The sequence below is a fragment of the Aphelocoma coerulescens genome, chromosome 3 (genome assembly GCF_041296385.1).
Source record: "Aphelocoma coerulescens isolate FSJ_1873_10779 chromosome 3, UR_Acoe_1.0, whole genome shotgun sequence".
Lineage (NCBI taxonomy): Eukaryota > Metazoa > Chordata > Aves > Passeriformes > Corvidae > Aphelocoma > Aphelocoma coerulescens.
In genome coordinates this window covers 74851996-74874299 of record NC_091016.1, presented here as the reverse complement: position 1 = coordinate 74874299, position 22304 = coordinate 74851996, and the positions used below count along the sequence as shown (strand labels likewise).

Here is a 22304-nt window from a genome sequence, read left to right as displayed (position 1 = left end):
AATGTACATGCACATGTTTTACTTGTCTGGAAACTCAGCAGTACTCATCTAGGGTAGATGAATGAATTAATGAAGTCCATTAATATTTGGAGGCCTAGTTCTAATATGTGCTTTTAAAAATCTCTCTAATTGCTGGTTATCACTTTAATTTAAAAATATTAACACTTACTGGTATGACTTAACACAAAGAACTGGTTCCCTGAACTAGCAGTTACTTTACTTGAGGGCTGAAATTCTGTGAACTTTATCTTCGATTTTCAATTATATTGCAACTTTTAGGTCTGCAGTGACATTTTGAGATTTTTTCATGCACTTTATGTTCTATTTATGTCTATTTAAGATATCTCATAAATATAAGCATGTAAATAACTTAGTTATCTGCTGAAGGATTGACAGGCTTGTGAAGTCTGCCTTGAATTAAGGCTACTGTAGTAGTATCTCAAACTCTTGCATCTGTTGAATATTCAAATGAAAACATGATCCAAGTACAAGCTGTAACCAGAATCCATCCATTGGTAGCATGAAGGCTTTTTAGAAGCATATGCCACAAAGTGATGGAAGCAAACCATACTGCTGCTATTGCAAAACCAACAACAAAATTCAGTCAGCAAAACAATGTCACCCAGCAAACCACTTAATTCAGAGGAATGGAAAAGTGAAGCTCTATTGTTAAGGAGGAAAAAGTCATCTGTGCATGAGAACTTGGGTGCAATAAACTTCAAGCCTGACTGTGGCAGGATGCTGCCGCAGAGTTTGGCACCACCTTACCTGATACACTGGGGCCTGGATAGAGCTGACCCACCACTAGCAGGAGAAGGAATGCTGTGCTTGGTGAAAATTGGAGACAAACAACCCTACCTCATGATCTTTGCAAGATAAATGGCATTTCTATGTTTTTTGAGAGGCTGGGTGCCTCAGGTCTTTGCAACTTTGTCCAGATTTTAGCAGTCCATACACTCCACCTTCTGAGTATCTCATTTCCTGACAAAATCACATTCCAGAGACATAGAATTTGAGAAACCAACTTCTAGTCTCCCAGAGACTTCAGGCAATATCACAGCACAAACTCAGTGGTATTAAAAGACAGAATTGCATGTAGGGCATCTGTAAAGACTTGTCCCTGATCTCTGGACATTTTAGACCAGCAGGTCTGTGTGCATGACACAGCCAACCAGTGTTGACATCACAGCACTACAATTTCAAGGTTGAAGATGAATTCACCCTCCCAAAAACCTTTACTTGCAGAGGCCACCAAGATGCAGAGGAATGCTACAGATTCTGACAGAACTGGTGATGTATCTCATTGTGTTTTTATCACAGACAGACAGACCATCAGAAGACTGTCATAATGCTATAATGCTTATCAGAGGTTATTCATGTACGAAGAAGTAAGCAGATCTCACGGCAACATTATAGGTTTTTATGTCTAGGTTGAAAAAAGTTGTCCCTTCAGCTTACAGTCACTGATTTATTCAGGCCTCACCTTCAATCTGAATTACTATGACACTTAAATTTGAAGAATGCAAAATAGTTCCAGCTCCATCATAATGGAAACTAGTGAAATTGAACCTTTTCAGTGGCTTTACAAAGCTCCATTGAAAAAGCCAACCCTTACTACCAATCTTCAACAATGAAGCAAGTCAGAACTTCTCTACAATAACCACAGTAACTTAGTTTGTAGCTTTCCAGACACTCTGTATTCTTGAGATGTGAGTGACAAAGTCACAAAAAAATCTGGTCATCTGACAGTCCATTATTTTCTTTGTAGTGCCTGCCTCAGCTGCTGGTTTTCTGGAAGTCAGCTCAGACTGAAAGGTAGCCACTTGCAGCTAGACTGATTGTCCACTGACATATGAAAATGGTGGTAAGAAGAAAAAAGGAAAAACCCCAAAAGTGCTATGCATGTATACTCCTAGCAAATCCTCATTTACCAGAGACAGAAAAAGGGCAAAGTTAACTAAATCTTCTGGCTTCTGTCTGGATGGCTGCAGATCCTTCACACAAGTAACTACCCTACTCCTTATTCATAGCGCAGTGGTCTGCAAGAGTACCGATTATCTCATTTATTTTGAGAGCCACAGAAGTTTGGTCAGGAGACGGTTGGTTAATTGTTGCTGCGGTTGCTGGTTGGGGGGTTTTGCTAAGTGCCAGCCAGGAAGATGCAGCAAAACTGACAACTACGTATAAGGGCTGGCAGTTCGTGTGGAACTCTTCTTCCTAGGCCCTCCCATTTCTGTTTCCGTTTCCAGTTATAGTTCTGCTTCTTAAAATCTGGTCTTACAGTGTGAGATGAGAGCAGGGCTGGAGAAGATGGATGGAGGGCTTTTTCCTTGATTTTTGGTCTAGGCAAAGATGATATAAAGAAGAGTCAGCTGGAGGCACTAGGAAGGCTATCTTAAAGGCAAACCCGAGGCTTCTACATGGAACTTAGAAGGCCATTACAGGAGGAGATGGAAGGAGGACACACTTAAACATTTCCAGCTTTAGGTAATGCAGTTTTGGAGGCATGGCTGGGTACTTGGCTGTCCATGGCACAAGGGGTGTGACTGGCTTATCTGCAGACAAGAGAAAGTCAGAGGAAAGAGGTGTGAGTGCTGCACAAGGGCTACACCAGATGCAAGAGACAACAGCTGTGTGTTACCAGCAGTGGTAAGAACCGGCTGAGCTGGCAGAAACTGTTACGGAGTTCTTCGGTCTCCCTCCAAAACTCCCTTGGCCCGTGAGATATGGAGGCCAACCTTTCAAAATAAGTGTACCCTCCAGTTTGTCCTGTCTCACTAGGATGGTGGGACAAACCTACACTTACACAAGCTGGAAAGGAGGGGCTTCATGGTATGGTAAAGGAAATCCTGAAGACATCTGTTATCCATCCAAAAATCAACTGCTTGAAATGCCTGCCATTTCAACAGCAGGATGAAAAAGTGATGAAGGCCAGCCTGGATGTGTCAGAAGTGTGTAAGACCTGAAACCTTCAACCAACATGACAAGATACTGCTCCTGTCCAACATAACAATGGGTCTTCAGATATGAAGAGATGTATAAAAAAACTAAAATTTTTGAAGACATGTATCTGCTTGGCTAAATAATCTTTGGCATGCAGATAGTCAAAGGTAAACTCTCTCTCTCAGGACAAAGCCATATTGAAACAGCATTACTGAGAAGAAATTAAGGGAACTTAAAAAGAGATGGGACATTGTTACAAATGGGAGATTGACAAGGTTTGATCACAGCTTCAAATTTCATTCCAAGAAGTTTAGCAGACTTCCTATAGAGCTAAGACCTCTCCAACTTGAGGCCCAGCTGTTGAAGGAACAGCCAGTGAAGCCATGCTCTCAAGAAAATATTTTCAGGTTACATACTGGTAGAAAATACTTCAAGTTCATGTACAATTATAACTATTCAGGAAAAAAGTCCCATGGTAGAAGTGATGATCAGAGAAAAGTGGCCTAAAGGCTGCATCTATACTAATAACTTTATCAGGGACAGGGTATGAATCCATGGTGGAAAATGGTTTTCTGGCATTACTTTGGCTTGTATCAACTAGGGAAGGCACAGGGACAGTTTGGAGATCTACACAGAGGGAAAAATATCTCCAGTTTCAAAGTCTTGAATACCTCAGGATACTGACACCATGTACTCTATTTATAACCACAGCTGGATGGCTCATGTCAGTGACTTTGGATTGGTTTCTAATGGATCAGAAGAGAGACAGGTGCTAGGAGGCTTACTATGAAAGAAGAAAAGACATGGTTTCTCCTTGAGTCAGTTCCCTTCAATGAAAAGAAAGAAAATCAGCAGCAAACTGCCACTGGCATGATATGAACAGTGTTAGACATGGCAAAATACCAGCAAAAAGGCAGTACTTGCAAGGCTCTGCAGAGGCTCTAAGAGGAGAGGCTGGAAGGGTGCATGTCACACAGAAAGGCATGTTATACAGAACTGGAGAGCTGGAGAAACAGCTGATAGTCTCCCAGATTTTTAGGCAAGCTGTTCTAAATACAGTTCACAAAATTCTTTAAGAAATCCATCTGTAGAAGGACACAACACCAAGAAAAATTTTCAGAAACGTGAACAATCAAATACGCACCAGCAAGCAGCAGGATGATACTGGCCTGGATGTCCATGAGCTCCAGACCTGCCAGCAGCCGGCATGCATTGGTTCCTGTTGCACACCACTCAATCGCTGCAGATCTTGAACTCCAGAGATAAATTAAATATTTTCTTACTAGTGATTATCTCATCCAAATATGCATAAGCAGCACTGTGGCTGTGCGGACTGCAAAACAGTTTATTTAACTCAGTAGTAAGGTGAGAAGCCCCAGAGAGATCTTGTTAAGCCTGACTAAGTCTCTATCTTTATGGAAAACTGTGTATCAATTTCTAAAAATAAAAGGTAGCTTAATGACTCCCTGTGATTCTCAGATGAGACATGAGTAAGGGAGAATGAACTGGGCCTTTAAAAAAACAGTGTAGACAGAATGAAACAGTGGGACAGATGGTTCCCCCATCTTTCATTTACAGATCACAAAGTCCTACAGTGGTCAAATAAATTTTTGCCATTGAGTTGTTGCGTGTTGGTCTGCCTGCCAACTGTCATTAAAGAGATGTGGGAGGAACAAACCCTGGTCCCTCAATGTAAGTCCTAAACTTGTAGAGAATTCGCAACGAAATTCTGCTAGGTGTTTGCAAGAAAGCAACTTAATAAAACAAGGAAGGTCAGAAATTCACTAAGAGGAGGTAAAGTTCTGGTTTGTTCAAAACAGAGAACAAATTATCAGTCATTTGTAAGGGCTGTTTGCAGCAAGCAGGCAACTTCAGGCTGTGGGTGAGATGGAAAGATGAAGGTCTTACAAACCTTCAGCAAGAAAGCAGGGTTTTCTCCTGGGTCGTACTTTCGGAATCAGGTAAAACAGCACAGAATTTGTTTAGAAAGTGCAGGGGAAGGCAAGAACCTGACTGAAAGAGCAGAGGCCCAACAGCAAATTAAGCTGCAGGAGTTAGGTCACTGTTTTCTGAAATTCTGCAAGCCAATTCCAGTCATGTCTGTACAGGTTAATGGGCTGCAGCAGGCACAGGATCCTGCAGGGGCACACAGTATCACAGTGAATCTCAGAGCACCTGATAGCTAAGGTAGACCAGGAAATAAAGGGAATTTTGGCACAAGGAGGATGTTAATGACATTATACGCTGTCCTGGTACAAATAAATGCTTGTACAGAAAACCAGGTAAAACTGGTATGACACAGTTTGGGATGCAGAATTCTAATTCAATGCTTATTAAATAGCTTGTGTCCTAAAACAGTACCAGATGGGTAAAGGGCACAAGATATGTCAACACACACAGAATCTTACTAAAGGCTGATTAGATACCAGCGGTTTTCTCTACAAGAGGGATCCAGCTTTTAGGAATTATTCAGAGTTTACCCAATCTCAGGTGTGTCTTTTGGCCTATGTGGACTGTAATCCCAGAGCCAGAAATTAAATGCAGTTCAAACTGCTTTTTATATACAGTAAGGAACTAGCTGAAAGTGAAACTTAGAGATTTAATATTCGTACATTGGAGGGGAAAATGTGCATTAGGACTGTCCTCTCAGGGGAAAGCAGGAACTGGTAATTCAAAGTGTTCAATTATGACAAGGAAAGTAAAGCAGTTTAATAGTTTTCCAAACTAATTTGAAGCTTCTGCACAGAGAGCAAGTTGACAAAAATCTATGTTAGGTAAAGCTAGCTACAAGCAGATTCGTAAGTAAGACACTCCTTGCACAGGAAAGACAAAGAAAATAATAACTTGAACAACATCCAAACTCCTGGTCTAGAAATTAATACCTTAGTCAGCAGTTCTAGCCATGGAAAGGTTCCTTGAAATTAAACTAGGGTTAGTAAGATTCCTTGCTAGGCACTCAAGTTTCACTTGTGATAAGGGTCTTGAAGAATTCTAAAGTACAAATTTGGTGCACCTGCTGTCAGATTTTGGAGAAAGGGACTGAGAGAGAAGGTTTTTTTTAAAATAAGGAATATTTAAGTGAAATATAGATGATTTAAAGGCCAAAGACAATCCTTTCATGAGATAAAACTCCACACATCATTAGTTCACATATACCACAGTAAGCTTATAATCTGCAATATTTATTTTCAGGGAAATGTCTTTGAACCTAGCCATCATGGCTGAGCTGGAAATCAGATCATATGGAAGGTGAAGCATGGGAGGGAGACATGGTGAAGAAGGCAACAGCAACATCAGAGAGCAGCTGACACAGGAAATCACTACTTAAAAAAATGGGCAAAGTCACATTGAAATAACATGGAAAAATTTCACTCCAGGTCACTGCGAGTCCCCTACCAAATCTGAAATTATCCAGACTGTTCTCAGTTCTTAACACAGAGCAAAAAGTGGAGAAAAGGTTATGCTAAGCCAGAATTTTCTCCCTGGCTTCTCTCCAGACCTATTTGTTAACAGTTTGAATGGAAAATCAGAGGCATATGTGTTTCATAACAAGTTCCCTGCACACAAGAGTGTATATGGTCAACATCATATTCCACTTCCACAGCTATGGAAGACTCAGTATATACATAGCTATGGAACTGGGAAAGATTTATTCTCTGGTTCTCCCATGTACAAATAATGCTGTTTTCTAGACATAAAATGATAAGCAGCACTCTTTGAGAAATATTCAAGTTACACATGCTAGCTGAGACACTGGGATTTGACCCTAATTATTTTGTGATTTTGAACATACAAGTAGTATACTCATTTGTTCATATAAACTCATTGGCAGAGGTAATCTGACCCTGTACATTGTCCCCAGAAGAGTTTGCAAAGATGCCTGCCATTCAGAGCTAGCTGGGACATACCTAAATTAAACAAAAGGAAGAAAGAGAAAAAAAGAAAAAAGAAGAAAAAAACCCACTTGCTCTCTGAAACCATCTTAAAACCATCTTAATGAGTAAGAAATAGTTCCTCAACACAGGGGTCAATTTCCAGAAAGCAAACAGAAATCAAACTGGCACCCAGACAGAACACATAAAAGAACAGAAGAGAGGAGATTATCTGTTCAAGAGAAACCAAATGATGCTAGCCCATCACACAGTGTGAGCTCTGGAAAGATGTCATATTTGTCATAGCTGGAAAATGCTAAAAATACAGGTCCAGATCACTCTCCTAGCAAAGAATTGAGATGTGCCTCTGGATGAGGCTTGTAAGGTTCTCTGCTAGAAGCTCATCACAGTCCTTCAGGGACACAGACAAAGGGGCAGGACTGCAGAGAGTCAGATCAGGCCTCATACGCTTCCACAGCAGTTCTCTGCTTCAACTGTGCTCATACAACCTGAGCACACATGTTTATATATATAGAAGGCTTCTATATAAACATCCTTGAGTGAAGAGATAACCTGTTCCAGCTGAAGAAGCACATACCTGCACTTGTAGATCCGATTCCTGCTGTAAGCACAGAACGTGGCATAATCTTAACGGCATACTTGAGGAACTGAGATTTCCCTGTACCCGGGTCTCCAACCAACAGAAGATGTGATTCACCTGGGGGGAGAACAGTGATATAGGAGCAGACAGTTCATATACAGACAAGCATCGACACAAAATGCTCAGATTAAGTAATACTTGTCATATTCACCTAAAATTCAGCACTATATATACATTAAAATATGTAATTCTGCACTATTTATTGGGTGTGATAAATACATTGTTTAATAAAGTCATCTAGACACAAATATTTACAATTAAGTATTTGTGAAGTATTAGCAGTATTAGAAGTATTTGACACACTTCCTGTAATATGAATTCTTACATTTTTGAATGCTCATTTCTCAGACTCAGCACATTCTTGAACATGAAAAAGAAGGATACCAGGTTTTAGTTATCATTCCACTACTCAGTTATTTAAATTATTCCAAAATTGACGAATAAAATCAGCAGGTTGTTTTGCTTAATTAATTCTTTGCCAACAGTTATGCAACTTTTTAATTTCAAAACAGTGAAATTACAGAAGTAAATAATTTGGCTGCTATACTCTCAGTAAAGTGCTCTAAAACTTTTTCACTTTTTTACAAAATACAGCTTCAATTGAAATATAAAGTCTATAACTTTATTTAGCTGTTGGAGCATTACAAAAATCCTGTATTTGTACAGAGAGACATGCTTTTAAAAATTATTATGACCTACATAGATTATGACCTGTGTACCACCTGGCACATGGCATATTTGCCATCTAATAACAACAGAAGGAGAATCAGCAGGCAGGTAACTTGGAGTTACAAAACCAAGTGAGATGTGCTGACAATCACAGATGGAAAAGTCTGGCATTAGGAAGTAAAATGAACCCTTTAATTTTTCCTTTTAATGGACTATAGTGATCCGCATTAAGGAAACATTAAGATTCCATCCTTTGATGCCAAATACTGCTGGGAATATTCTACTAGAAATAATTTCAAAGTGTCACTTATACAATAAAAAGTGAGTTTATGTTTTAGATAAAACAGCTGTCTTTAATATTCTACCTAATGGAAACCTGAAAGTGTTTTTATTGGGTTTTATTTGGGAAAAATTAAAAAGAGGAAGTCTAGACACCCACTTTAACTCGCCTGAGATTTTGGAAGAATACTCAGAATTGATTAAAACTTGTTCTCACTCAAGAAAATAGGATGATTATGCTTCCAAGATCTTAGTGATTTTATTTTGGGGGGGTGGGTGGGAAATGTGGGTGAGGACAGGGATGGGAATGACTGTTACAAAGGATGTGATACTGTTAGAAACAATACAAACCTCTGGTTCGAGTTCCAGCAGCATCAGTCCTCTGTACACCACCAGCAAGCACCATGGCTACAGCCAGCTTCACCAGGTACAATCCAAAAACTTGAGGACATAAGCTAGCCAAAATTTCATTCCTCCCTAAAACAGGAGCAAAAATGGCATTCAGCAGAGTTAAAACTTGGTTTCCCATGGACTCCTGTGTATACTGACAAATAATTTGGGTAAGAAGAGTAGTGTAGGAAGGAGATTTTTAATTTTTTTTTTTTTTTACTGGGACCTAGAGCAGTTGTTTGATCCAAACTTCCTTCATTATAGAGAAGTTAGGTAAGTCACAATCACAAGCAGCAAAGCCAATCCTATTGTAATTTAAGGAATGTATGGTGTGGATAGCACGATAAAAGGCACTAATGAAATGCCATCATGCAAATTCTTTTGTTCTACATTTACAAGTGTAGAAGCTATGAAACCTAGAAGTTTCCAAACTTCAAAATAACCCCTTGAAAACTGGTGTACTGTACATTTAAGAAGACTTTTAACACTTATTTTGCCTTAAATCTGTGCACACACAGTGTGCACATTTTCTCCTCGTTACCTTCCATCTCCTTCTCCTTTGATCCTTGTGTCACAGATCCCTGTCCTCCTCCCTACTATAGTCTCTTTCCAGCAGCAGAACATTTCAATCTGCTCTGAAAATGCTGATGGTGTGCAAGATATGTAACAGAATTAATTCTGCCCTTTGAAATTCTGACACTACTAGCACATAAGGGGTCTCAGGTTATATGCAATGTGCTACTTGCATTGCTAGGGAATAAAAGAAAATGACCCATTTTGAGAGCTTAATTTCATGTTTTAAATTTAGATGCAAATACATGGTACTGGCAAAATATAGGCACCTAATGAATGACTTAAGGTATATGTGTTTCATTCGGAGGTCTTCTGAAGGAATTAACATATCTTTGTCCATCCAAAAATGGAATTTTAAAAACATTGTTCAGCCATAGCACAGCTCAAGATTTAACTCCACAGTTAGGAGTTAGCATCATTAAGTGACTGACATAAAATGCAGTAGTAGCTACCATTATCTCTCAAAAAACAGTACAGGTACACGCACATTCTGCTGTGAAATGACCTCAGACTCCTTAGTCAGATCTGATCTCTGCCCTCAATGTCAACTCAAATTCAGACAAACAGCCTGATACAGACATCTTGGGCAGTCAGGGTCCTTCTAATTTCCACTTCAACTCTCTTGTAGCCACTTCATATTTATTTATTCAGAATGGGTAATATTACATAAAATCACATTGCTCCCTTCAGGCTTCCAAAAATTGTCCTGAGAATGAAAGATTAAAAGGGACCTTCAAAGAAGATCCTGAGCTACTTTCCGAACAGTTCTAACAAAAGTGATAAGAAATATTCTCATTCCAAACAGCAGAAGGAAGAAATGTTATCATTCCAAACAGCAGGAAGCTAGCAATTAAAACTGCTTTCCAGGAAATGCAGTTCTGAAGAGTCTTTGACATTGACAGGATCTACACTTTCTTATTGTGAGCAGGCTAATTTGAGGGAGGTTCCCACCTGCTTTTCCTCCTGTTTGTCTTTAAAGAAAGACTAAGCTCTTTCCAGTGTTTTACAAGACAGTGTCAGCCTAATAAAGTTCAGTGATGGAGACCCTAAAGAGTCCATTGAGCTTCTGCAGAGTTGAGGAGAAGGCAGTCAGATTATGGAGAGGGACAGAGTTCCAGACAGAACTCCTGGTAATTCCAAGGTGGTTGACTGCAGACCACGTTAAGTTTAGGACCCAGCGTACTGAACACTGACTGTTCTAGAAGCCACTGTGAATTGGGAGGCTCCCCTGCACCTACCCAAGGGCCTAGGCATCCATGAGTTACGTTAAAGATATGATGTGCTAATCCCTATGGTAAAGATTCAGAGCTTAATTTGGGATGCAGAGACTGTGTCAGATCTCTCGCCCCAGAGGCAACAGCTGTGCTGACTAAATGCAGATCTGGTCCACATTATTTCTTCTAAGAAGTATGCTTCTTCTTTCTTGATTATAAAGCACTTCTATTTTTTTTCCCTCTCATATTATTTCTCATTTCTTGTTAATAAATGTTCCAAAAAAGACTTAAATAGAAAGCTCAAAGAATGAAGATCAATGCAGTCGGTTTGGTACTTCCTTCTGCCCCTAGCCAGCAATATTAAAGTAAGAATTTCATATTCTTGTAGTGGAAAAAAATATATTCTTGATGAATGGGTGGTGGGATAGAATAATGGGGGGAAAATGTGTTCAGTTACTGTATTTTCACTCCTGATTTCATCTCTATCCAATCAAGAGTCCTACTTAAAAGCTTTCAACTACTAACCTGCTAAGGGATCATTCCTATGCCTTTCCCAGAAGTCTTCAAATTCTTTGCGAACTTCTTCATCAATTACAACACCTGCTAGCTGCTCATTGTTCACTTTAACATAGTTGGCTTTTAAGACAAGCTCCAAGTCACAGCGTGCACCCTCATGGAAAGGTTTCCACCTCTGCATTACCACGCCATACACTGTGATGTCATCTCCTAGAGGTAACAACAAAAATTAGTAAAATAACATCTGACTTGAGATATGCAGACACTTCAGCTAGCTGTAATGCACAATAATGTAATCTAGAGCCTGTGTTACAGTTAATAAGGTTAAAAAAAATCTAACAACTGAAAGCAAAACCTCCTGCAGTTACTGGAAGTTGAAAACAAAGATAAGGTAGGTTGCTAGAGTCTGTGCTAGGACGTTATGTCTTTCCACTTCTGTTTAAGGGAGGTGGATTCTTAAAGACATATCTCTGCTTGTTTCCTCTTTTAGAAGAGAGGAATTCCTGGTAAACTGTAGAAGCTCTTTCAATTAGATTATTATACAAAAAAATATTAGTCAAAACTTATTTGGCTTCTGGTAACTTTTGCGATGAATCACTTGTTAACATTCTGAGTAGAGTGTTCTTCTGAGAAAGTACAGCTACAAATTAATTCCTTGTGGAAATGTGCCTATCTGAGTATTTTTAGTCCACTCTTAATTCATCCTCCTGCCAATTAGCTGCTTCTTTGAATGCCGAGTAGCTTTTTCCACCTGCAGTACTCCTTAGATAGGAGGTCAGGTTTCCTGGCTCTCCAGGCCTATGGAGGGGCACCTCACGCTGTGAGACTCAATCTCCCGGGGAGGTTTGGTGTTCTGCACTAACAAGTTTTATTATACTTTCTGTATGTCACAACACATTACTTATTGAAACTGATCTGTCAAACAGTCAAGATGTAACCTGGGGGTGCATGACATTTTCTAGAATGATCATCAGCTGCCACGCTAATGTTCAGCCTAAAACAGCAACATGACAGATGAACACACCTCATTTGAGGAGCCCCCAGCACTGACAGCCACTTGACAGAGATTCATCTCAAATGGACAACTAAAAATTCTTGTGGGTACAAACATATGTTATTTATGCAATATCCTCACCAGACTTGCAACTGTCCACCAAGTCATCTTCCAGAACAACCATCATGCAACGAGGGATGCTTCCAACAGACAGCCTCTGAACCTAGGTGATAGGAAGGAAAAGCACTTCTTAAGAACAGCACCTTCAAAAGCCTTTAATTTACAGTTGCTCTGGCTTAAGGGCCTACTAGGGTCCTTTCCTGGGACTGAGGTCAGTTCTTGCTTTTTATCACAAAACTTACAGTAGGGATGCCAATGCTGCCCTGAGCTTAACAATGAAAGTTTAATGCTGATATTAATGGAAATGGGATTGGGTATTAAACTAGCAGAAGGTGCTCGGTGCTGGGAGATGTGTGATTTCAATATCTTGCTGAAGAAAGCTCACTAAAGGAGGCCATTTGAAAGAGCTGATCTTTTTTTTTTATTATAATTTGAATTATTACTAGATACTTCTTCGGTATGTAAAGTTGACTTTGGGTACTGAAGCATGTGCATGGGTTAGATAACCCTTCACTGAAGTATATACTGAGGATTATTCTCTGTATTTTTCTGGTATTTAACCGTGACTTGACAGCTGAAGATTAAGTTTACACCTAGGTGTCAAGGATTAAATCAAAAACAGGAAAACCAAAATACATATTGACAAATGTGACAGTAACTCGTGTAACTCTTTTTCTTTTCTGCAGGGCAAAGTCTGTGCAATCTTGTCACAGTCCATTTCTAACCAGCAATCTTTCCATTTACACTTAGAGCTTTCAACAGTTTTGAGAGTATCCACTGCACAAGAACAAGTCAGAAGTACCTTTTCATTCTGCAGCACAGGTCATACATGCTAGAATTCTTAATGTATTCACTCTCTGGTGCCTAGGAAGGTTAATTCACCCTTGTGTATCATCTAAATGGCCATAGGCAGTTCACATTATGTTCAGTACTGGTGGCATGCACAGTTACTTGCAGAGCTCAGTAGGAAACACAAGGGAAATTCACTCCTAGTTTACTGTTTTTAATAAGCCCATGTTGCTTATTAAAGAGAGATCTGTGTGTCACACGGTAGAAAAAGAAATAAGTTAAAGAGATTTCCCATATGTCAGAAAAAATCATTGTATGCGCATGCAATATAGGGCTTATTTCCCAGAAAGTTTTATTCCCTTACTTTTTTTTGGTATTCTGAAGTTTTAAGACCTTAATTTCTAACTTCATACATTTCTCCTCCACCTTGTCTGTACTTCCACCCAGGGCTACCATCAGAAAACAAGTGCAAATTCTGCATCCAAGTTCTGTAAGGATCACATATACAATAATTGTTGAATTCAGTATTGGTTGAAGGGAAGAGACATTTGCAGACACCATGTATTGACCACACTGCACAGCTACAGCTGGCCCTGGCCAACACTGGGCTAGCTTTAGTCCTCAGAAGCAGTGTTGAACATCAGTATCATGTACAGGAAGTGCTTAAGAGAAACAATGCACACTTGGTATTATAGGGATTCAACATGGAATGGAATTTCATCTATGGAAATTTCATCTATTCACTGACCGCTGGTATTTTGTACAATATTGAATGGAATTACCCAATAACAGAAGTCTGGTCTACACATTGGCTTAATTTTTAACTCTTTAACTGGAAACCTCTGACCAATGGGTTGCCAGGCTTCTTTCAGTCTTCTCGGGCATTTATTTCAAACAACAGCAGACATCTATACTTTAATCTCTTCCCCTTTTTGTCTATGATTTTTTTTTTCCTTACCTGTTCCTGAATTTTGATTTCTTGATAGTCCCTGCAGCAGGTAGGAGAAGAGGTTGTTCCAGAGAGACACGTGAACTTGGTTGAGTTGCAGCCTTCCTCATTGAGACAGGCTGCTGGACGACAGAATGCATAGTACTGCTCAAAGTCAGCCTTGACAACAAACACGTGCTTGCACTTGTTGCAGATGTAACTCCGTTCAAACTCCAGAACCTTCACTGAACTGGTACGTATGACAGTCCCAGTGACAGACAAAAAGTGTCCCACATCCTTGGATTTAGGAATGTGCTCTCGAGTCAGCTCTGGGCAAACAGGCAAACCTGTTAGACAAATACAGGTGCAGCATAAGGCTATGCTTATAAAACAAGGACTTATAATGCAGTTAAATAGAAAGACTAGAAAACATGCCAGACATGAACAGTAGCCATTGTTATTACTGTTTCATAAATGTGATTCAACTATTCATCTGTGGTACCATAAATCTGATTCATTGTCCTCAGATGGTGAAAATCATCAGACACTGAGCACTAGCTGAAAATGTTGCCATTTTACTCTCCCACTCTTGCCAAGGGGTGAATAGTCAAGAACAGTTTCCATTCATGGAAACAGATCCTGATATTCTCATATCTATATTAATTTAGATGTTCTTTTTGTAGATGTCATTTATTCTACAACTGGTTTATCTGAATTACAAATTTTCAGTTGTGCTACTTAACTGTGGTTCAATGTTATTCCCACTGTTAAACAGGTGTAGCTCCTAATCTTGTGTGAATTCTCAAGTCTAAGCAAATTCACACTCAGAGAGCATTTGACCTGAAATCCACACTGCACAGCAGTAAACCTCGAGCACAAGGAAGATAGCACAAAAAGAATGGAAAGGGGTTATGAACACAGCCAAAGCAAATTCACTTGTACATTCAAATGCATAGTGACAGGACACTTTCCACTTGGTCTCCTTTAATTCCCCCCAGCAGCTATTTCAGTCATGTGCTGATCCCACTCAGTGTTCATCCATCACTTGGCACCAGAGTGGCTGAAATCCTCAGGAAGATTAATCTCTCTGAACAACCTACAAAGTGTTAATAAAAATAAATGGTCCCTGAAATGCTCACCTGAGCAATAAAAAATATTACCTATTCAGAAATTAGTAATAAACTACAAGGTACTAATAATCATAAATTAATTTCTTAGTCTTACTTCCAAAATAGAGCTAGGAAACAGAGATGTAAAACTACAAATCTGCTAGGAAATTATGTTTCTAAGGGGACTAAAACTATTTGTGTGTTTAGGTCAAATCTTCTCAGTAGCTTTGGCTGCTAAAAAAAAAAAAAAAGTCATATTTATTTCAGTGTTTTCAAACCCAAATGCCTTATTTCAGACATGCAGAAACATTCTGGTTTGATGCTTTTAAGCAACACTTGGCCTTCTGCTTTTGTTTAAAGAAAGTATTTTTAACTATCAAACTAATTTTAAAGGGTAAGAGAATAAAGTAGAAAAAGTAGAACTAAATAATCAGAAAAAGAAAGTATTTTGTAAAACTGCAAACAATTTTTTCTGCTTGACTCTAATAAAGCTATTTAAATGTTCTACCAAGCCTGTTGAAATTTTCGTTCTACCACAGATTTGCATTTCTAGTCAGTTCAGGGGAAAAAAAATCCGTTATTTCTCCACCTGTTTTGGCATTTTTTTCTTAGTTCAGTATTGCTGGCCCTGAAAAAACTTTGCAAAATGCATCACATCTTACACTAGAGAGAGCTGCAGCACTGTTGTCAGGATATATGTCATATAACTTTGAAGAGACAAGAATCTAAAAGTGCTCTAAAAAGAGCCTTCATTCGGATCACACTAGACTGCTTGACAAACTCTTTAATTGCGTGTGTGCCTCTTTGAATCAACTTTACTGTATTAGTCACAAAAAGGCTATTAGAAAATACCAGAAGCAGCTTGGCCTTCAGTAACAGACACAGTGGTGCTCAGACTAATGACAAGTAAGGAAAAATCATTTCATGGATTTGTAGCAAAAAGCTGAAGTTACACAATCAAATTCCTACAATGCTGAAATTCAGATAAAGAACTGTATCTTTTACTTTCTTCAGTGAACTCAAGGTAATAATCCATTATTAATTACTGCATATCCACACTCCTTCAATCCTTTTTGAACCCCTATTTGCCCTGTCCATATTGGTAGAAAGTGCTGAGATTGTTTCTTACACCTGGTGTAAGCAAAATCACTTTTCCTCAGTTGATTCCAAGCCTGACACACAGATCCATCACCCACACTCCTGGTAGTAGCCTGCTGCTCCCATCAAGAATATTGTACCACCTTCTCATTCCCTCCTTATCTGACATGGGAACGGGAAGCGACACTCCAAGATGAGAATCCTGAAGGTAATCAGAACCCAGCATCTACTTAAAAGGTAACAGTATCATGGGAAAATTTGGGTGGAAAAAAAGGCTATAGAAAACTCAGCTTATTTCTTTTGTTTCTTCTGCAGTGAGCCTTTTGGTGGTACAGAACATTAACCAAATTCTGTGGACACGTGTTATTTTGATCCAGCTAGACTTGTCAAGGATAACTCCTCCTGTTCTTCACCAATTTCCCTCCAGTTTAGAGATGGAATTATCTGTGACTTTGCTAACTGAATTCTTCTATCAATGGTCAGTCAGGCTTGCTTTTATCAGTTATTAAAACTATTTGATCAAGGGGGCTAATTTTGCTGGAGGTTGATAAGTGAACATTTAGACAAAACATCACTGTGGCAGAAATTATCAGCTCCAGCAAGAAGCTGATAAGAGGAAAAAGAATGTCTTACAGACACCACTACTCATACAGAGATCATTTCCGCTTGCTGTATTCCTTCTAATACTTCCTGGCAGCTTTTTAAATAATAATACGTGGAGTCTTTTTTCATGCTGAAGCCCTCAATAATGTAAATGCATCTCAGAACACTAGGAGCAAAGTTTTACCTCATTCATGCTTTCACAGGTACAGGGAGGTGCCCGAGGTCAAATTTCAGTACAACACAGAGGCCATCCTTTTACCTCTCATATTCATCAGCTGTGTATAAGCTCCTCAGCACCTGAATACCACAAGCTAAATATATTTCTCATGTATGCGTTGTCATTACAACATTTTTATGGAAACTCACTGGGATGAAACACAGGCCTATTTACCAACTGTGATTTATCCAAATTCAAGCTGCCAAAAGACTGAATGATCATAAGCCACTCCACAACAGGGCAGGGGAGGGAAACATAGGCTGCCAGCTCTTGGCTTTGCAGACTATTGCTCCAAATTGTTATGATCGGAAATGACCAGAAGGGAGGGTGCCACTGCTGACCCAGTTTCCCACAATAAAAAAGACATTTCAACCCCCGAACCTGCACTCCACATTTACCAAACCTCAGAGCTACTAAAAATTTCCTAATAATAAGGAATAATTATATATCATCTTGCAGTGAAAAAAATTACAGAATCCTCCATTAATGATCACGCCTTCCAACAGTCTGTTCCAATTTTATGACAAGCAATTTTGCAACAGTTAAGCATGAAATTCAACAGTTTAGGATGAAATTGTTACAAGACAATTCAAAATTTAGACTTTGCGTCTTCTGGAAGATGGCTGGAACCAATAAGGACTGGGAGCCAACTGGCACGCTAGGGAAGTCAACCTGCAGTAAAACTTAGGAACTATGTATCTTCCCCTAAAACTTCTTTTCCTGGACTTATTCTTCCTTCTTCCTTTTACTTCTCTCTAGACCTTCTGCCTAAAAGTGAAATAATGTAAGACTAGCTGCTTCTTTGAGGAGTCTTTGCCTTGGAAAGGCTTTGGTGTAAGCCCTGACCCAGCGAGAGATGCCAACCACTGCACGCAGGCCAGTGGGGTTGGCCACGGCTTTTCTTTTGGGAGTTGGTCTACACACATGCACGTGTTTGCACGTGTCCTTTGCTGCTTAATAAACACTGAGGATTCCCCACTTCTTCAAAAACTGAAACGGCAAGAATTAAACTTGCTCATTCCACGGCGCCCCAATAGTTTGTTACAGAGTAAGGAAATTTTGGCAGTTTCCCTGAAGAGTCAGGAAATGTCGGCAGTCCTGGCTGAGAGGTGCAGCTCGCTGCAGCCCCCGCCCCACCACTCACCCGAGACCCTGGCGTGGAGGTTCTGCTTGAGGCTGAGCTGTGCCGGGTCCGCGCTGTTCTGCAGCGCTGCCAGCGCAGCCCGGCGCAGCGCGCTGTCGAAAATCGGGAGCACCTCGCTGGGGAAGGCGTTGAAGTACTCCCCGATCTCCATGTTGGTCTCAAAGAGCGTCAAGGCGTCGACGACGACGGGGTAGTGCGCCTGGTCGTCCGCCTCCCTCAGGATGCTCAGGATTTCGTCCCTGTGGTGCTCCAGCACGTAGGACTCGAACACCTGCCCGATGAGGCTCACCTGGTCCGCGCTCAGCACCATGTTGTCCCTACGCGGGGGCAAGGCGCGGGGAGGCGGTCACACAGCGGCGCTTCCCGGTGCGGCCACGCTCCGGGCGGGAAACTTTGTCTTTCTCAGGGAAAAGCCCATCGCGGAGCCAGGCGAAGCGGGGCGGGGCGCGGCTCATGAGATCGAGCAGGGAAACCTCATCACAGCAGCACCACTGCCCCGCCGCTGCCCGGCGCCGTCCACCGGGGCCGGGCCGAGCCTCCCCCGCCCCTCAGTGACGGCTCCCGCCAACCCAGCCCGCCCGGCCCCGCCAGCCGGTGCCGCCCCCCCGCCGGGGTGGGCGGGGAGCGGGCGGGGCGCTCCTCTCCGCTAATGGGAAAAGCGAACCCGCGCGGCCATCCTTTCCCTCGCTGTGCTGGCGGTGAGGACGGGTGGCTGCCGCACCGCCTTACCCGGCCCTCTCGTCCCGGCCGCCGCTAGCACGGCAAGTTTTGAAGGCGGCCAGGCGGGCGCTGCCCCAAGCGCGTCCCGTCCCGCCTCACCGCGGGGCAGCGAGGGGTGCGCTGCGCTCCCAGCACCGCGCCCGCCGGGCGAGGAGGGCAGCGCTCCGCGGCCGCCCGGCTCCCGCTCGGTACCTGCAGCGGGGCCGCCCCGCTCCCGCTCGGTACCTGCAGCGGGGCCGCCCCGCTCCCGCCGGTTCCCGCAGCGGGGCCGCCCCGCTCCCGCCGGTTCCCGCCGCGCTGAGGCAGCGCCCGCAGCTCCCTCACCCGGCGGGAGGAGGGGCTCCGTCCCCGCCCCTCCGCGCCGCTCCACGCCCGGGCCTGGCGGGCTCTGAGCGGGGCGGGGCGGCGGAGAGCGGCTGGGGCGCTTCCCGCGGGAGAACCGGCCCTCCCAGGAGCAGGCGAGGGGCGGCAAGTCCGGCACGAGGGACACTCCAGCTGCTCGGCCTCTCGGGAGCAAAAGATCCACCTACGGGTTCTCTGGGCAATGGTGCCGCACTCTGCACCCCGTGGCAGAGACGCTGCTCCTGTACAGCGGGGGAGGATTGCGAGGCGGGGGGACAGGGGGTTCTGGGCAGGGGTAGCCCCAAGGCTGCTCCCTACAGGTTCCCTCAACACCCCCGCGGGTTACACCTCGAAGTTTAAATTTGGCTTCTTTAGAGGGAGCTGCACGACAAACCAGCCACTTTCCCCTTCTAAATGAGGGCATAGTAGAGTCTGAGGAGTGGGGGTTTTATGCTTAGTGTAACCAAAAATTAGGGTTTGTTGCAGGCTCTAAAGCTTTCGCTTTTGCCCAGAATTTACAGTATGGTATTCTGAATAGTTTCTTATTTGTATTTTTTCCCTGTGTATAACAACCCAGTGACATGCTCTACAACTATTTGAAATATTTTGGTTTTTAGCTAATTCTCTATCAGAATCGTGTTCCAGGCTGTTACCATCCAGTTTAAACCCAGAAGAGCTAAGAGAACCAAATCTCTATGTCTATAAAACGAAAAGAACTTTGACGGTTCAAAACATACCCAAAAAGCAACATTAAACCAAACGAGTTTAAATGTTGGTGCGAAAAAAATTGATTTTTTTTTTAATAGTAAAAGAGGCAAAGAGAAAGAAAGAAATGTGCATGGGGGGACAGGGAGAGAGTGACGGGGCTTAGGTGGAAGCATATCACCCTTCCGAGGGTCTCGAGAACGACGTCTCGTTGCTCTCCTCCATCCGGTCTTCTCGGTGCTGAGGGTCCCCCGCCGCCTCACCGGATCCAGTGGATTGATGCACGTTTTGGGCAGGTGGGAACGCCCGCGTGCCTCCCCTAAGGGGACTAGCTTTGACACTGTCCCTTGCAACACCGTGGACCTGTTGCACATGCTGCAGTGCTCTGGTGCAGGCTCTGGAGGCCCCTTTGGGGAGCCTTTGAGGGGCGATGACACCCCCTCTGCTGTGGATAAGCTTTTTCTCCGGGTGAAGTGCCCCACAGCTGAGCTCGTCTGCACAGCGAAGGGTGGGTGTTAACTGCCTCTCACCAGAGGCTTTTTCACTACACACCCAAAGCCTTTCCCCCCCACCCTTTGGTGCGAGGGTCTGTGCGAAGCCTGGCAGCTGAAAGCCCTGAGGCTGCGGTCTCCACCCCGAGGGTGTTAAGCCTGTGCTCTGTGAATGTATTCTTCCCCAGCCCTGAGTGGTTACTTTATCTTCTCTTCATCAGCGAGCAGTCCAGGGCCACAGTCAGAGCCCCATTCAGGGTGTGATAGTCTTCTCTGGAGCTGTAATACAGTTTTTTGCTATAATAGGCAAAAGTCCTTCATGAAAATGTTTAAGTCATAAGCGATAATATTTCAGTCTCCGACACAGGCATAAGGAGGTCCTCGAGCAGTTTGCCTGTTCCCTCCAGGCACTTTGCAGCATGTGTGCACACTTGCTAACAAGTGCTGTGCTTGCATGTTTGAATTCTGTCCTCACGGAGTTCAGTATAAGAAGACTGTCTTCTGATTTACTTGTATATTTTCTTGGTACCTCTGAAAAGGTATTTGAATATCTTTTTCATACATCCATTCAAGTCTTGCAATATCAGAGAGCATAGCTTTATGTCCCCATAACTTCAAAGTGTTAAGCCATCTTAAATCTTCTCTCCATTCAGCTTCTCACTCTCAGGACCTCCCACTGTTGGCCTGTATTAATGATGAATTATTGATAGGCAATCAAAACAAAAATCACTGCCCGTGTACGATCTTAACCAAAAAATGTACTACAATAAAACTAATAGTTCTATAATAAAAACATATCAGAAGAAATGTACACAGTTTACATTTTAATACAAAATTTTACAGTTGGTGGAGGGGAAAATTAACACTTTTCAAACAAAAGAAAATATCCTTTAGATGCCTTATTATCAAGTTATGATGTATGGCTTCAATATATAAAGCAACTGCCTTAGTGCTTTAATAAAACTAAGATAATTAATTGGAATGCCTAGCATGCTGGGGTTTTTTTCCTCCGAGTCCTATTTAAATGTGATCTTAATGAATAAGAAAGCTGCAGTGGTTACTTCACCTCTTGACTTTATTATCTTACTATCCATGAGGTCATCTGAAGAATGTTTGGCCAGCAAAGAAGGGAATGGTCTTGAAATGTTTGGGGGGAAAGTTTGTGTGGAATTTCACAGGTACTTTAAATCACAAATCAGATTTCTCTGAATTGCTACTCCACATGATATCACAAGAGGGTTCTGCATAGGACTCCTCTCTGGTGAATCAGCGGGTGGAACTTCAGTTACCTCTCCTGCCATTTTCTGCAAATACAAACTTCTTCAGGGTACTTGCAGATGTTGCCTAAATCCTCACCTGAAGGAAAAAGTGTTTCCAGCAAAAGGCTGCTTCATGGGGATTGTAAAGAGGAAGTGTTTTAACCCCTAGATATGTCTCTAGAAGAAAAATACATTTTGTTTTATAAAATGGTCCTGGAGTAACTAATTTAATAGATACAGCTGCAAAGGCACTGCTGAGAACTGCACTTAAAATATAAATTGATCACTGAAAATTTAAAACAAGCCCTTTCTCTGGTATATGCTTTCAGTGTCAACTTTTACCAGTTTATAGTGCTGTCTTGCAAAGTACAAAACCGGGCTGCTACTTTCTAATGATGAGACACGGTTATTGCGACACATTTGTTAGCACAGTTAACTGGCTTCTGCTGTGGCAGAGCTGTCATCTCCGTGAATTCCTGGAGGTGTCCATGTGTGCATGTCCTCAGACCACGTTTGTAGCCTAAACAACCAGTGCAGCAGTATGAAAAAAAGTGCAGCTGCCAGCAACTGGGGCAGCTGATTTTTCAACTACAGAGCATGTAGCAGATGTTGGTATGTAAAGGCTATGATCAGGTAGTGGTTCCTACAAGAAAAAACTCAAGTTTTGT

The 22304-nt window shown here is 42.0% G+C and overlaps 1 protein-coding gene across 4 annotated transcripts in view; it reads right to left on the bottom strand.

The window, feature by feature from the left end:
• Positions 1 to 18923, bottom strand: part of MCM9 (minichromosome maintenance 9 homologous recombination repair factor) — a 48734-nt gene extending 29811 nt beyond the window's left edge. Inside the window, exons 1-7 of one of the 4 annotated variants that reach the window (XM_069010900.1) lie at positions 18849 to 18923; positions 18120 to 18436; positions 13979 to 14295; positions 12253 to 12334; positions 11127 to 11327; positions 8776 to 8901; positions 7414 to 7533 (exon numbers count right to left, since the gene is read on the bottom strand). In XM_069010900.1, the coding sequence (XP_068867001.1) occupies positions 7414 to 7533; positions 8776 to 8901; positions 11127 to 11327; positions 12253 to 12334; positions 13979 to 14295; positions 18120 to 18429 (1156 nt within the window). In that variant the 5' untranslated portion in view covers positions 18430 to 18436; positions 18849 to 18923. Of the gene's footprint in view, positions 1 to 29; positions 6852 to 7413; positions 7534 to 8775; positions 8902 to 11126; positions 11328 to 12252; positions 12335 to 13978; positions 14296 to 18119; positions 18620 to 18848 lie in introns of those variants that run through there. The other 3 variants (XM_069010901.1, XM_069010903.1, XM_069010902.1) reach the window with 3 other exon arrangements.
• Between the last annotated feature and the right edge of the window lie 3381 nt (positions 18924 to 22304).